This window comes from Vigna radiata, chromosome 1 (assembly GCF_000741045.1).
Source record: "Vigna radiata var. radiata cultivar VC1973A chromosome 1, Vradiata_ver6, whole genome shotgun sequence".
In the NCBI taxonomy this organism is placed as follows: domain Eukaryota; kingdom Viridiplantae; phylum Streptophyta; class Magnoliopsida; order Fabales; family Fabaceae; genus Vigna; species Vigna radiata.
This window is the reverse complement of record NC_028351.1, coordinates 36213017-36227090: the sequence shown is the minus strand read 5'-3', so window position 1 is coordinate 36227090 and position 14074 is coordinate 36213017. Positions and strand designations below refer to the sequence as shown.

At 33.5% G+C, this 14074-nt stretch overlaps 1 protein-coding gene across 2 annotated transcripts; it reads left to right on the top strand.

Moving 5' to 3' along the window:
* The first annotated feature begins 468 nt into the window (after window positions 1-468).
* On the top strand, window positions 469-13750 carry LOC106774001 (E3 ubiquitin-protein ligase XBAT33-like). Of its 2 annotated transcripts, XM_014660784.2 has the most exons (10): window positions 471-1066; window positions 1218-1277; window positions 1578-1649; window positions 1917-2098; window positions 2813-2973; window positions 3060-3118; window positions 3199-3245; window positions 3341-3484; window positions 12029-12120; window positions 12660-13749. In XM_014660784.2, the coding sequence occupies exons 1-10, from the start codon at window positions 890-892 to the stop codon at window positions 13202-13204; spliced, it is 1539 nt and encodes a 512-aa protein (XP_014516270.1). In that variant the 5' UTR covers window positions 471-889; the 3' UTR covers window positions 13205-13749. The 2 variants fall into 2 exon arrangements, with proteins under 2 accessions (XP_014516279.1, XP_014516270.1); XM_014660793.2 differs by lacking the exon at window positions 1578-1649 and having other exon boundaries at window positions 469-1066; window positions 12660-13750.
* Window positions 13751-14074: the final 324 nt, after the last annotated feature.

Here is a 14074-nt window from a genome sequence, read left to right as displayed (position 1 = left end):
GAAACGTATGAGTGGTCATCATCGAAAATAAATTAAGAGACCAAAAAAATCTAAAATTATTTTAGACATTGACATAATATTATAATTTATAAATAAAATACAAATAAATAGTTTTTTCAGGACTTAAATAAAAGTTATATAATCCTACCAAGCATTATTGGAAGAAAAAGATTTTACGTGATAAAATAAATCATATATTGAAAACTGAAACAAATTTAAATCTAATTTGTTATAGAAGACTAAAGTGAAAAATATTTTTTTTATCTGTTACTTAACATACATATTATTTCTTAAATGTCAGTAAACTGTTAGAACAGAAAAAAAAAATATAGAATATAATATGCAAAATTCACTGCGACTAAGAAAAAGAAAAAACTACAAATCATATGAATAACAACAACAATTTTAACCAATGTATGGAACAAATAGTGACAAATAAAAAGTCAAAGCAACAAGAACCCACGTAGAAGGAAAGAACATAATAATAACACAAACAAGAGAGAGAGAGAAAGAGCCTTCATTTTGTGTCACACTTCTCTTTCCCTTTTGTTTCGCTCCGCACAGCACCACCATTAACACCGACCTCAAGCACATTCTTAGCTACCACCTTCAACCTTTGCCTTTTTCTTCCCTTTTGTTTTACCCTTCTCTGTTTCACACAGGTATTAGATAAACAGAGAGAGAGAGAGAGAAAGGCTGCCACGTCACCACACAGAGTCTCCATCCAATCCAGAAGCAAAGTTTCCAATTTTTCTTCACAACATAAATACACACATACATTTAAACCCCATTGCGTTTAGATTCTGCTGCCTTTGGTTGGATTTTGTTTCTTTTTTGGCCCGGAGGCTCTTTTGTGAAGATTTGATCTCACAGAGAGAGTGAGAGAGAGATGGGGAATTCATTTGGGTGCTCGGCGTCCGGTGAGAGGTTGGTGTCGGCGGCGAGAGACGGCGATTTGGTTGAGGCGAAGATGCTTCTAGAATGCAACCCTGGTCTTGCAAAGTACTCCACTTTTGGGGGTCTCAATTCGCCTCTTCATTTTGCAGCTTCTAAAGGCCATAATGAGGTTTCAATTTCAATTTTTCAACCACCCTTTTTTCGTTTTTCTTATTTTTATCTTTCGAAGTTTCTGTCTTTACTGTTTTCGTCGACCCCCTTTTGATTTTCTAAGCTTCTGTGTTTTTGCTTTTTGATTTTTAAATATGGGTTTCTGTTAGATTGTGGCATTGCTGCTTGAAAATGGAGCTGATGTGAGTTCAAGAAATTATTGTGGGCAGGTACGGTTTCCGTTTTGGTGTTTTATTTTTAAATGTGTGCTTAACATGAAAGGTTGATTTTGGGGCTTGGATATTATTAGTCTTGTGGGTGTTGGTTTTGATTTGATGAATTTAGTCTGTTTGATTGCAATGGTGTTATGAATTTAGGTGAACTTCGGTGTTGGAAGGTTATGTTCTGAAGGTTGCACAATTTTATTTGGATTTCTGTTGCTTTTCTTTTTGATGCATGTGTATTGTGTACTGACTCAACATATGGTTCACTAAATGAGATTTTGGTTTGCTTTTATCCTTGATCTGAAGACGGCATTGATGCAAGCTTGTAGATATGGTCATTGGGAAGTTGTACAAACTCTTCTGCTCTTCAGATGTAATGTGAGTATGAGTACTTCACTTATTTACCGTCTTCATGTGGGAGAAATTCAATCTCTTCACTGTTCTTTTTTCTCCCTCTTCCTGTCTTTTTTAGTTATATTTGAACTGTTGTATCATATGGAGGCAATAGGACATAGGGTTGGTTGTTGAGAGTTGATTCTATGTGTTAGATGGGTAGGGAATTATTGGTTTTCAAGAGTATTTTCCTGTTTACATTGTTAAAGTTTCTTTTCAAGAATAACTAGATTGTAGCCAATTTGACAACAGGTTATGAAAGCAGATTATCTCAGTGGGAGGACAGCTCTACACTTTGCAGCCATCAATGGACATGCAAGATGCATCAGACTTGTTGTTGCAGATTTTGTTCCAAGTGCTCCTTTTGAATCTTTACATGCTCGCATGGACGCAGAAATTGATGGATCAAATGTGAAAAACACACATGAACAAAGGTGTGCCCTTTCTTTTCATTATCTTATTTTTAGAACGGTATTTTACCAGTGCAGTGAATTTCACATGTGATATTTTCACCGTCGGTGACATGCTTGTATTAAAATGTTCTTATATTAATGTCACAATCTTATTAGTATTTATAGACATTTACCTGTTGTGTTGTATGGTGCACTATTTATGTGTTAGATAAGAATATTAGTTGTGAGAGCTATGATTAACTTTTTTACTTAACCCGACACAACCTGATCTTTATAGTTTGGTTCAGGTAACTGGTTTGGCTTGCATAATCATCAATCAAGAGTTTGCTAACCTGAATTAAACCAACTTGAAATGAACATCTTCACACCATATATTTCAAAATGAATACCATATATCTCAAAATGCACAATATCTATTATTATTATTTTTAATATTAGTATTATTATTTTATAGTACAACTCGATCATTAAAATTAACCAACCCGATGGAGAATGGGTGGTTTTGGTTTGAGTTGTGGTATAAAAATCAGAGAACCCAACCAGATTCAACCAATTATTGTTTAATTGGTTTGGTTTTTTAATGGTTCAAACCCTAACCCAATTCAACCTGATTACACCCTCTTGAGTTTTCTTATAGTTTTATTGATGTTAAGAATGTTTTAAGGCATGACTATCCTGCAAAGTTACAAATATTTGTATATTATCTTGCTGTTTATTTACTTCATTCCAGTGCAGTGTGCTGTCGAGGTTTGTAAATAAAACAGCTGATGCTGGTATTACTGCCCTGCATATGGCTGCATTAAATGGGTACTTTGATTGTGTACAACTGCTACTTGATCTTGATGCTAATGTGTCAGCTGCAACATTTCATTATGGAACCTCAATGGATTTAATTGGTAATTTTTTTGTTTAATTTTCTGACAAATGTATGGTAGGTTTTTTTTTTTTTCTCATTGAAATTTACTGATGTGCATTGATATAGGGGCTGGAAGTACTCCATTGCATTATGCTGCTTGTGGAGGCAATTTGAAATGCTGTCAGGCAAGAATTTCTTCAACTTTGATTTGATATTCTATTTGGTCTTTTCCTTTGAACATGTCATGATGCTTTTATTCTTTCAGATCCTCCTCGCAAGAGGTGCCAGTCGGACGGCTTTGAATTGCAATGGGTAGGTTACTTTAAATGGAGATTTCAGTGCAAACTTTTGCAAGCCTGTAACATAAATGATTTAATCATATGAATTTAATTTTTTTTTTTCTCTAGATGGCTTCCACTTGATGTTGCTAGGATGTGGGGACGTCATTGGCTTGAACCATTGCTGGCACCCACTTCTCAAGCCACAATATTGACATTTCCTTCTTCAAATTATTTGTCCTTGCCTCTCATGAGTGTGCTCAACATTGCCAGGTAATTTTACAGTGAATATGTCTACAATCTAGTTAGTGAAAATGATAAATAATTTTTTTTCTAACAGAAATATTCATTCCATTGTGATGGACTTTGTCCAATTCCAGACATGCTAAATGTGAGACGCTGAGATTTCATACTTTTCACTGTTTTTCTATCTCATAAATAAGTATACATTATTAGTTTTTATTTGTGCATATGGAAATGTGAAGTTGATAAATAATACTTTGGGGAAATGGCTTAGGCTCTTCAAATTATTCATTAAGTAGATAAAAAACAATAAATGACTTGGCTGACTGATTGTTTTGCACTTTTCCAAGAAATTGTTCCTCCAATCAATAGATAAACATACCTGTTAAATATATTATCTTTATCTTTTATCTTTATTAGTTAGTTTGTCATTATTTTTTATTTGTATTTTGGACTTAGCCTATATTTGTTCTATTATAAATAAAGGACCCTATGTGTATATTGAACACAAGGGAGTTTTCACTATATTGAACTTGGTATCAGAGCGGGTCGATCCCGCTCTGGTTTCTGTCTCGCATCTGTCCGGTGTTGTTGTCTGCCACCACCCGCTGCCACCCGCCACCAACCATCCACCATCGGTTGTCACCTGCCGACTGTCCACCGTCGCTGCTCACCGTTGCCGACCGTCTGCTGCCGATCGTCTGCTGCCACTAGCCGTCCACCGTCGCTGTCATTCGTCGACCGTCTAAACCCTTAGAGTTTTCTCGTTCCTCGTTGGTGTGATTCATCTTCAAAGGTGGCGTCTAACAATATTCTTTCTTTCTCTGGAAGTCCATCCATTACCTTTGAGAAGATAAATGGAAAAAATTATCTATCATGGTCTGTTGTCGTTGAAATGTGGTTCCTTGGTCAAGGGCATTATGACCACCTTGAGCGAAATGGAGGCCATGTGCCTGCTGAAAAAGCTGATCAGTGGAAACAAGCAGATTTCCAATAGTGTGCTCTATTATGGCAATCAGTGGAACCCAAACTTCTTATATCTCTGAGGGTTTTCAAAACTTGTCACTCCTTTTGAACCCTTAGGCAATTCAACTAAATCCCATACTTTATTGTCATCCATTGATGTCAGTTCATCTCTCATAACATTCAATCAATTCTTTGAATTGTTACTTTCTATGGCTTGTATGAAAGAGGCTGGATCCTCATCAATGCTTAAGTCACGTTCATGTTCAACAGAGTAAACCACATAGTCATTCGAAATAGTAGGTCTTTTCTGCATTACAAACCTTCTTAGTGCTGCTTCTTGTGGTTCTTCTATCACTTGTTCATTTGTGACTTGCTCATTGTCAGTTGGCTCAACATTTATATGTTCATTTTGTGGGATTGGAACATTAACTTGTTGTCTCTACTTGTTGTGAGACTGATACAACAAGAGGGATAACAACTTGAGAAGAGAAATTTGGTGTAGAAACACTACTAGTATTATCTTAAATGTCCAATGTTTGTGATTCCTCATTCCCACTAAATTGTTCATTTTCAATGAACCAAGCATTACTAGACTAAATATTCTTGTACTATGGTTAGGGCAATAAAACCTATATCACTTTGATTTTGTTGGAAGTCTCACATCGACTACAGATAAGGCCAATTTAGAGTATATAAGTGGGTGCAAACCTCATCTTAAAAGCCGGTTTTGTGGGGTTGAGTTAGGTTTAAAATCCACTTCTTAACATGGTATCAGAGCCAGGTTAGAGCCTATCCTAGCGATATTTGTTGTTTGTTAGGCATATTGTTTCAGCCGCTATCAGACCACCCATTAATGTCTAATCTCACATTCGAGATATATATACTTCAACATGAGGGGGTGTGTTGGAAGTCCCACCTTGACTAGAGATAAGGCCAATTTAGAGTATATAAGTGAGTGCAAACCTCACCTTACAAGCCAGTTTTGTGGGGTTGAGTTAGACTTAAAATGCATTTCTTAACAGATTTTTCTGGATAACCAATGAAGTAACCATTAATGGTTCTTGCATCAAGTTTCTTTTCATGGGGATTGTATAACCTTACCTCTGCTGGACAACCCTAAACATTAAGATGTCGTAAATTAGGTTTCCTTCCAGTCCATAGTTCATAAGGAGTTTTAGGAACTGCTTTGCTAGGAACCTTTTTAAGTAGATATACAACAATCTTTAGTGAATCCGTCCACAAAGATAAAGGAATATTGCTATTACTTAACATACTCCTAACCATATCCATAAGAATATGATTCCGCCTTTCTGCTACACCATTTTGTTGTGGTGTACCGGACATTGTATATTGTGCATATATATCCCGACTTTCAAGATACTTCGCAAATGGACTTGGACATTGTCCGCTCTCATTTGCATTCCCATAATATTTACCACCTCTATCAGATCTCACCACTTTTACTTTTCTATCCAAATGCTTTTCCACCTCATTTATGAACACCTCAAGGACGTTCTATGATTGAGATTTTTCATGCAATAGATATATATAACAATAACGTGAGAAGTCATCAATAAAGGAGATAAAATATTTTTCACCACCCCAAGATTTAATGTCAAAAGGACCACAAATATTGGTTAAAGAAGTTAACCGCTTCTTGTGGTAGGATTCTTTGATATGTGTTTTGTTTGTTTACCCTTAATACAATCAATACATACATCCAGTCATCAAAATCCAATTGAGGTAAAACTTCATTTTTCACTAACCTTAACATCCTTTCTTTGGATATGTGAACAAGGCTTTTATGCCATAAGAAAGCAAAACATTCATTTCATGCACTACATTTACTACCAATAACATGTTCAACATTAACCAGGGATTCTGAAAAATTAACATCAAGATTTAAACAATATAAACCATTCAATAAAGTACCAGAACCATAATAGTACAAAAGTTTATACAAATTAAAAATACCATTTCCAATCCTAAAATTAACACCTAAATAATCCAACTTTGCAACAAAAATCAAATTCCTAGCATAGGAACATGGAGACACTTTTGAAGATCTAGACAATAATTAATGTCTAGAATCAATCTATAAGTCCTAATTCCTTCTATCCATGCCTTCATTCTGTTCCCCATATATAAATACTTTTCAGTTCCTTTTATAGGCTGGATTGAAAGGAATCGCCTCAAAATATTAGAGACATGAGTGGTAGCTCTAGAATCAAACTACCAGGCATTACTAGGTACTTCATTATGATTTGATTCAAAACTTACATAAACATAAAAAGTACCTTTCTTTTCGAAATAAGATTTTCTTTTCGGACAATCTTTCTTGAAGTGATCCACTTTCTTGCAAAACAAACAATTCTGGTCCTTTTGGATACTGCCCTTATTCACTTTCTGTGGCTTTGTCTATCTTGTTATTCTTTTCTGATTTGGCTTTACTGAAACTAGCACCTTCATTAGTTGCGAGATGGATAAAATGATCTTTCATTTTCTTCAACCTCCCTTCCTCTCGTATTGACATGACCTTGATTTCTTAAAAGTTCCATTTATTTTTAAGAGTGTTATAATTTATTTGGAACTAGGAAGTCAATGGGAATGGAGGTGAATGAGTATTTTCTAGTACAGTTTATCATGAACTCTCTTCCTCCTGAATTTGGCCAGTTACAAGTAAATTATAACACCCTTAAAGATAAATGGAACTTTTAAGAAATCAAGGTCATCTTGATACAAGAGGAAGGGAGGTTGAAGAAAATAAAAGATCATTCTATCCATCTCGCAACTAATGAAGGTGCTAGTTTCAGCAAAGCCAAATCAGAAAAGAATAACAAGATAGACAAAGCCACAGAAAGTGAATAAGGGTATTATCCAAAAGGACCAGAATTGTTTCTTTTGCAAGAAAGTGGATCACTTCAAGAAAGATTGTCTGAAAAGAAAATCTTATTTCGAAAAGAAAGGTACTTTTTATGTTTATGTAAGTTTTGAATCAAATCATAATGAAGTACCTAGTAATGCCTGGTAGTTTGATTCTAGAGCTACCACTCATGTCTCTAATATTTTGAGGCGATTCCTTTCAATCCAGCCTATAAAAGGAACTGAAAAGTATTTATATATGGGGAACAAAATGAAGGCATGGATAGAAGGAATTAGGACTTATAGATTGATTCTAGACATTAATTATTGTCTAGATCTTCAAAAGTGTCTCCATGTTCCTATGCTAGGAATTTGATTTTTGTTGCAAAGTTGGATTATTTAGGTGTTAATTTTAGGATTGGAAATGGTATTTTTAATTTGTATAAACTTTTGTACTATTATGGTTCTGGTACTTTATTGAATGATTTATATCGTTTAAATCTTGATGTTAATTTTTTAGAATCCCTGGTTAATGTTGAACATGTTATTGGTAGTAAATGTAGTGCATGAAATGAATGTTGAACTGGGAAGTCAATGGGAATGGAGGTGAATGAGTATTTTCTAGTACAGTTTATCATGAACTTTCTTCCTCCTGAATTTGGCCAGTTTCAAGTAAATTATAACACTCTTAAAGATAAATGAAACTTTTAAGAAATCAAGGTCATCTTGGTACAAGAGAAAGGGAGGTTGAAGAAAAGGAAAGATCATTCTATCCATCTCGCAACTAATGAAGGTGTTAGCTTCAGCAAAACCAAATTAGGAAAGAATAACAAGATAGAAAAAGCCACAGAAAGTGAATAAGGGAATTATCTAAAAGGACCAGAATTGTTTCTTAAAAGTTTCATTTATCTTTAAGAGTGTTATAATTTACTTGGAACTGGCCGAATTCAGGAGGAAGAGAGTTCATGATAAACTGTACTAGAAAAGACTCATTCATCTCCATTCCCATTGACTTCAACCTTGTTGCTATATTAGCCATTCCAATTACATGGTTATGAATGGCTTTGACCAGTCAAACCTTTTAGTTGTTAGCTCACTTATAAGAGTTTCCACAATAGACTTGTTAGTTATGTCTGATTGTGAGTACTCTTTGATTATTTTCATGAATTCCTTTGCGTTTTCCGTTTTAGGCATAAAAGGCTTTACATTCTCTCCATAGACATGTGCATCAAGTTTAGGGACAATCTATTACACCTATGCCAAGCTTCATAAAGAAACTTCTCATCACTTGTACCGGTCTCCGTAATGGATGGGGGCATTTCATTATAATAATAACTATATCCAAGTCAAACACACCTAATTGGAACTGGATTTGTTCTGACCAATCAATATAGTTTAGCCCATTAAACTTGACCACACAATTGCTCAAACCAAATAAATTCATGGAAACTGGATCCTATATACAAGTTCATACATTAATGTTTTGATAAAATTAATGGATTCAAACAAAATAGTTACACTAGTCATGCATTTAAGTTCACTTTTGGTGACACTTAAACTGATAGGTTTCATACAATTAAGATGTTAAAATAAATATATTTTAATGGATAATCAATCATACACAAACATATTTACTAAGTATGTCAAATATCTCACTTTAATGTCATTAATTATAAGCAATGGTTCATCTTTGGATAACTTTTAAAATTTGATATTACAAAGTTACCATACAATTGATTCTTAAAGTTGAGCATTTAAACTACTCACAATACACACCCAATGGAATTCCAAATCAATACATTACCTCATGCATGTCATATCTATATATCTATACACATCCAGTGGAATTCCATAATGCATTATTGTCGGTGGATGCACTTTTCAATCAACTAAACATAACATTTAATATACATTTGCGTTCCAACTAAACTTCCCACTTTCAATCACTTAACAGTAACTATTAATTTCAGTTTGCATTCTAATTATAAGACATCCTTATGATATTAAAATATTTCATATTACAATTTATATGATACAGCTAGAACCAATTAAATTTTGGAAATCAAAAGCCCTACAATCACGTCAATTCACACTTTGTGTCTCATATGTTTTAAAACAAAGCTAATAAATTGCAATTAAATCCCTGTAATAATTTACCCATATTATTTCACTACATGCAGTGAAAAATATAAAATCCCTAAAATTCATAATTTCAAAATTAGGGTTTCTATAATTGGAAAAAAATCCTATTCATGGAGAATCATAAAATCTAGTAACCTGACCCTGATACCAATTGTAATCAATTTCTATAATTTCAATTGAATGAAAATATACACTATCTTGAATTTTATGATTCTCACAATTCTTAGATACATAATTATGAAGGAAAAGAACTTATATCAATCCATTGCAAAGTTCTCCTAGTAAGTTGTTTTTTCTTGTCTTACTTCTCTTAGATGACTTCTTGAAGATATAGAAATTAACTATTAGGAAGTCTCTTTCTGTCAAAGTCGCGAATTCTCTATCTTTTCAAGGACATAACTCTTGTTCTATCTTTTTAGGAATGTAACCCCTTTTTCTTTTATCTTTTTAGGAACTTAGCCATTCTTTATCTTTTCAGAAATTAACCATTTTTCAGAAATAAAAACTATCTCTATTTTATGATATTTTACAAACTTTAATAAAATAGAGACAATTTTTATTTCTATAAAATGGTTACTGAAAAGATAGATAATGGTTACGTTCCTAAAAATATAGAACAAGAGTTATGTTCTTGAAAAGATAGAGAAACAATGATCTTGATAGAAGGGGACTTCCTAGCCAATAATTTTTATATTATCAAGAAACCATCTATGAGAAGTAAGAGAAGGGAAAACAATTGATTAGGAGAACTTTGCAATGGATCAGGTAAGTTCTTTTCCTTCATAATTATGTATGTGAGAATCATGAAATTCAAGATCCTGTATGTCTTCATTCAATTGAAATTAGAAATTGCTTACAATTGGAGCCAGGTTACTGGATTTTATGATTCTCGATTTTTTTTTCTTAATTATAGAAATCCAAATTTTGAAATTATGGATTTTATATTTTTCTCTGTCTATAGTGAAATTGTATGCCTAAACTGTTAGAGGAATTTAATTACAATTTATTAGCTTTGTTACCCCATGTGAATGTAGGGTTTTTGGTTTCCGAAATTTAATTGGTTCTTGCTGTAGCTTGTAAATTGTATTCTGCAATATTTTAATAGCAAAGATGCCTTATATTTTCCCTGTGCATTGAAGTTTAATTGGAATGCAAATGAATATTAAATGGTACGATATTTGATTGAAAAGTGCATCCACTCCAATGGAAATAATGCATGACAATAAGCATGACATAATGTAAATTTGGAATCCCATTGGGTGTGTACTGGAAGTAGTTTAAATGCCCAACTTTAATAATTAATTGTATGGTAACTTTCTAATATCAAATTTATGATTTAATTAGCTCCAGAGTAAAAACAAAAGATATTAAATTATGAATATATTAATTGCTTTATAAGATTACTCCAAAGGTGAACCATTGTTTATAATTATTAATAACTTTATGGAGATATTTGACATACTTAATAAATATATTTGTATATCCAAAGATAACATACATGTAGACTTAAATATAATTTATCGTCCATTAAAGTTATTTATTTTAACATTTTAATTGTATGAATCTATCAGTTTAAGTGTCACTCAAAAGTGAACTTAAATACATGACTAGTGTAATTATTTTGTTTGATACCATTAATTTTATCGAAGCATTAATGTATGAGCTTATATATTGGATTGAGCTTCCATGAATTTATTTGGTTTGAGCAACAATATGGTCAAGTTTAATAGGCTAAACTATGCTGATGGATTAGAATAAATCCAGTTCCAAGTGGGTTTGTTTGATTTGGATATGACCATTATTATGGATGAAATGCCCCCAACCATTATGGAGACCAGTTCAAGTGATGAAAAGTTTCTTTTTAGGCTTGACATAGGTCTAATAGGCTGTCCCTAAACTTGATGTGCATGTCCATGATAGAGAATGTAAAGCCTTCTATGCCTACAACGAAAAACACAAAGGAATTCATGGCACATCTTTATGGTCCACCATTGACCTCAATGCTGGTGGTGGTTGTTACTATGGCAATGGAAATGGGACTCCCAAAAACAGAAACTCTTGGACCAACTTTAAATAGGAAATTTCTAAAATAATATTCTCCTAATCACTATTGAGATATTGGAAATATTTTTACCGTAATAATCCACTATTTACAATAGTTATCCTATGGCTTATCATGTTCATTCTTGTTATCATCGCATGATTCTATCTTAAATTTGTTCATACATTATTTTACAACAATACAAAACAATATGCTTTCCTTTCTCTCATATTCCCTTCATGATGGTTTTAGTAATAATAGTAAACTTAATGGTCAAAGTCCTTCACAATGATCCAAGTCACAAACCTTAGATTGCAACCATGTTGATAATAGGGCTGACAATGGGACGATTACGAGTTTGACTATACCTGTCCCTATCTCCGGAGTAAAAACCCATGTCTATCCTTGATACTTCATTAGTATGAAATTTGTCTCATCTTAGAATTACTTTTTTTTTGCCAATGTTGTCCTTTTCCTGATATACCATCTTAGAATTAGATGCTAAAACATGTCTCTGTTGTTTATTCTGGATGCAAATGCAAGACTGATTTGAATAACTGCAGAGACTGTGGATTGCAATCAGCTGCAACCTCTTCCAGTGAAGTTGATGTTTGTGCTGTCTGCCTGGAGAGGTCATGTTCTGTGGCTGCTGAAGGTACTGAATTCAATCTTCTGGACTGTTTATTTTTGTCTGCTTGTCTACAAGAGGATATTTGATGAACTGCACAGGCACACTCAGACAAATTGAAGGTTCACTAGGCTAGATCAAATAATCACTCTATGCATTCAACATGAAATACTAAGGTCTTGTTTGGTTTTTTCAAGAAAGTTTTTATCTCTTAAAACTAAAACGTATTTGATCATTGTTTTCTCAGTAGATACTTTTAATATATATTTCCAGAATATGGTTTGGAAATCTATGAACTATAAACACCTAGAAAATGTTTTTCATTAGTGTTTATAGAAGATGGTGGCACAACAATAACTACGTTCATTAAGGCCAACTTTGTGATAAACTCATCAATTGAATTCCAAAGACACACAAACTACAGAAAAGATGAACATAATGAAACGATAGGCAAATAACTCAGCACTCAGAAACTTTCTTGAACAAATTTTCAAAAACTTTTAAAAGCTTACTACTTTTTGTGGATTCTTTCACAGTGTAATTGATTTCAAGCGTTTTACATGCAGGATGTGGACATGAGCTTTGTGTAAGATGTGCACTCTATCTTTGTTCAACGAGCAATGTTTCTTCTGAAACTTGTGGTCCTCCTGGCTCTATCCCTTGCCCTCTTTGCAGACATGGAATTGTCTCTTTTGTGAAGTTACCAGGTTCCCAAGCAAAAGAAAACAAAATGCACGTGTCTCTCAGCCTATGTACCCCATGCATGCTACACCCACGTGACCAAGATAACTCTTCTGTTTCTCATACTCCTGAGATTCGAAGGAACCGTGTAGCTTCAGTTCCATCAGAGATGCTTTGCCCTGTCACTTGTACTCCATTTCCTTCTGTAGCTATTCCTCTCTGCACTTGCAATGATGGTCCTTGCCCTACATTTGAATCCCGGGAAGCAGCAACGCCAGATGAACCGGTTCGCCGCTCGCAAGCATCCTTGACGATGGATCGCGATAAAATGGAAGGTCCAAGGCTGGATAAGACAACATGTTCAGGCATGTTTTGGGGTAGAAGAAGTTACAGCAGGGAGCATCAATGCAATTCAGAAATAAATGCTTGACATAATAGGTTGGTGCATGGCCATTCTTATTTTGTGGATACACTTCATACAATCTTAGATCAATCAATAAGGAGTCTATAGTTTATCTTATTAAGCAGTCTCATATGGTGAAAATCCATTGTATGTATATGTGAGAGTGATAGATAATCTGGCATGTCAGAATCCCACCACCTTTTTGGTGCCCAGATACGATATTTTTAGTAGAATGAATATGAGCTCGTTGCTATTTTGCTATTTAGTTGGATTTCATTTTTATCATAGGAAACAAAGTGTTCTTTCAAAGGAGGAGAAAGAAGAAAAACACCCTCTGTTCTGTTTTGGCATGCATGTATCAGATTTGTTTCTGTGTAGTATATTTTGTTGTAATTTATCTTTAAAGGTTTACAAGAACAAGTTTGAGTACTGTAACAGCTTGTTGCTGGATCTGTATTAGATCTACTTGTGAACTGGAGAATGTTTATCCTATCGACACTGATGTTATGCAGAGTCCTTGTTCAACCAGTTAGAGATATAATTAAATTATTATATATAAATGACTGTAAATTTTACTTTATAATTTAGTATAAGATTGATTTAAGTCCAAATCTTTCTCTCTTTTTATATTATTTATTTATATATTAAAGGTTATTCTTATGTGATATTATGAAGATTGATTTTGGATAAACTAAAAGTAAAATGTTACATATTTCTTTAAATATTCGGACAAATAGTTATATAAGCGAAAGCTACTAATGTTTTAACCAAGTTTTTAAAAAAGGTTTTCATTTGATAATGTTACTTTTAGTAATTTAATATATATAGTAAAAGAACACTATGATACTAGAGATCCATGAATATTGTCTATTTTTCGGACATGAATAATATTGTCTA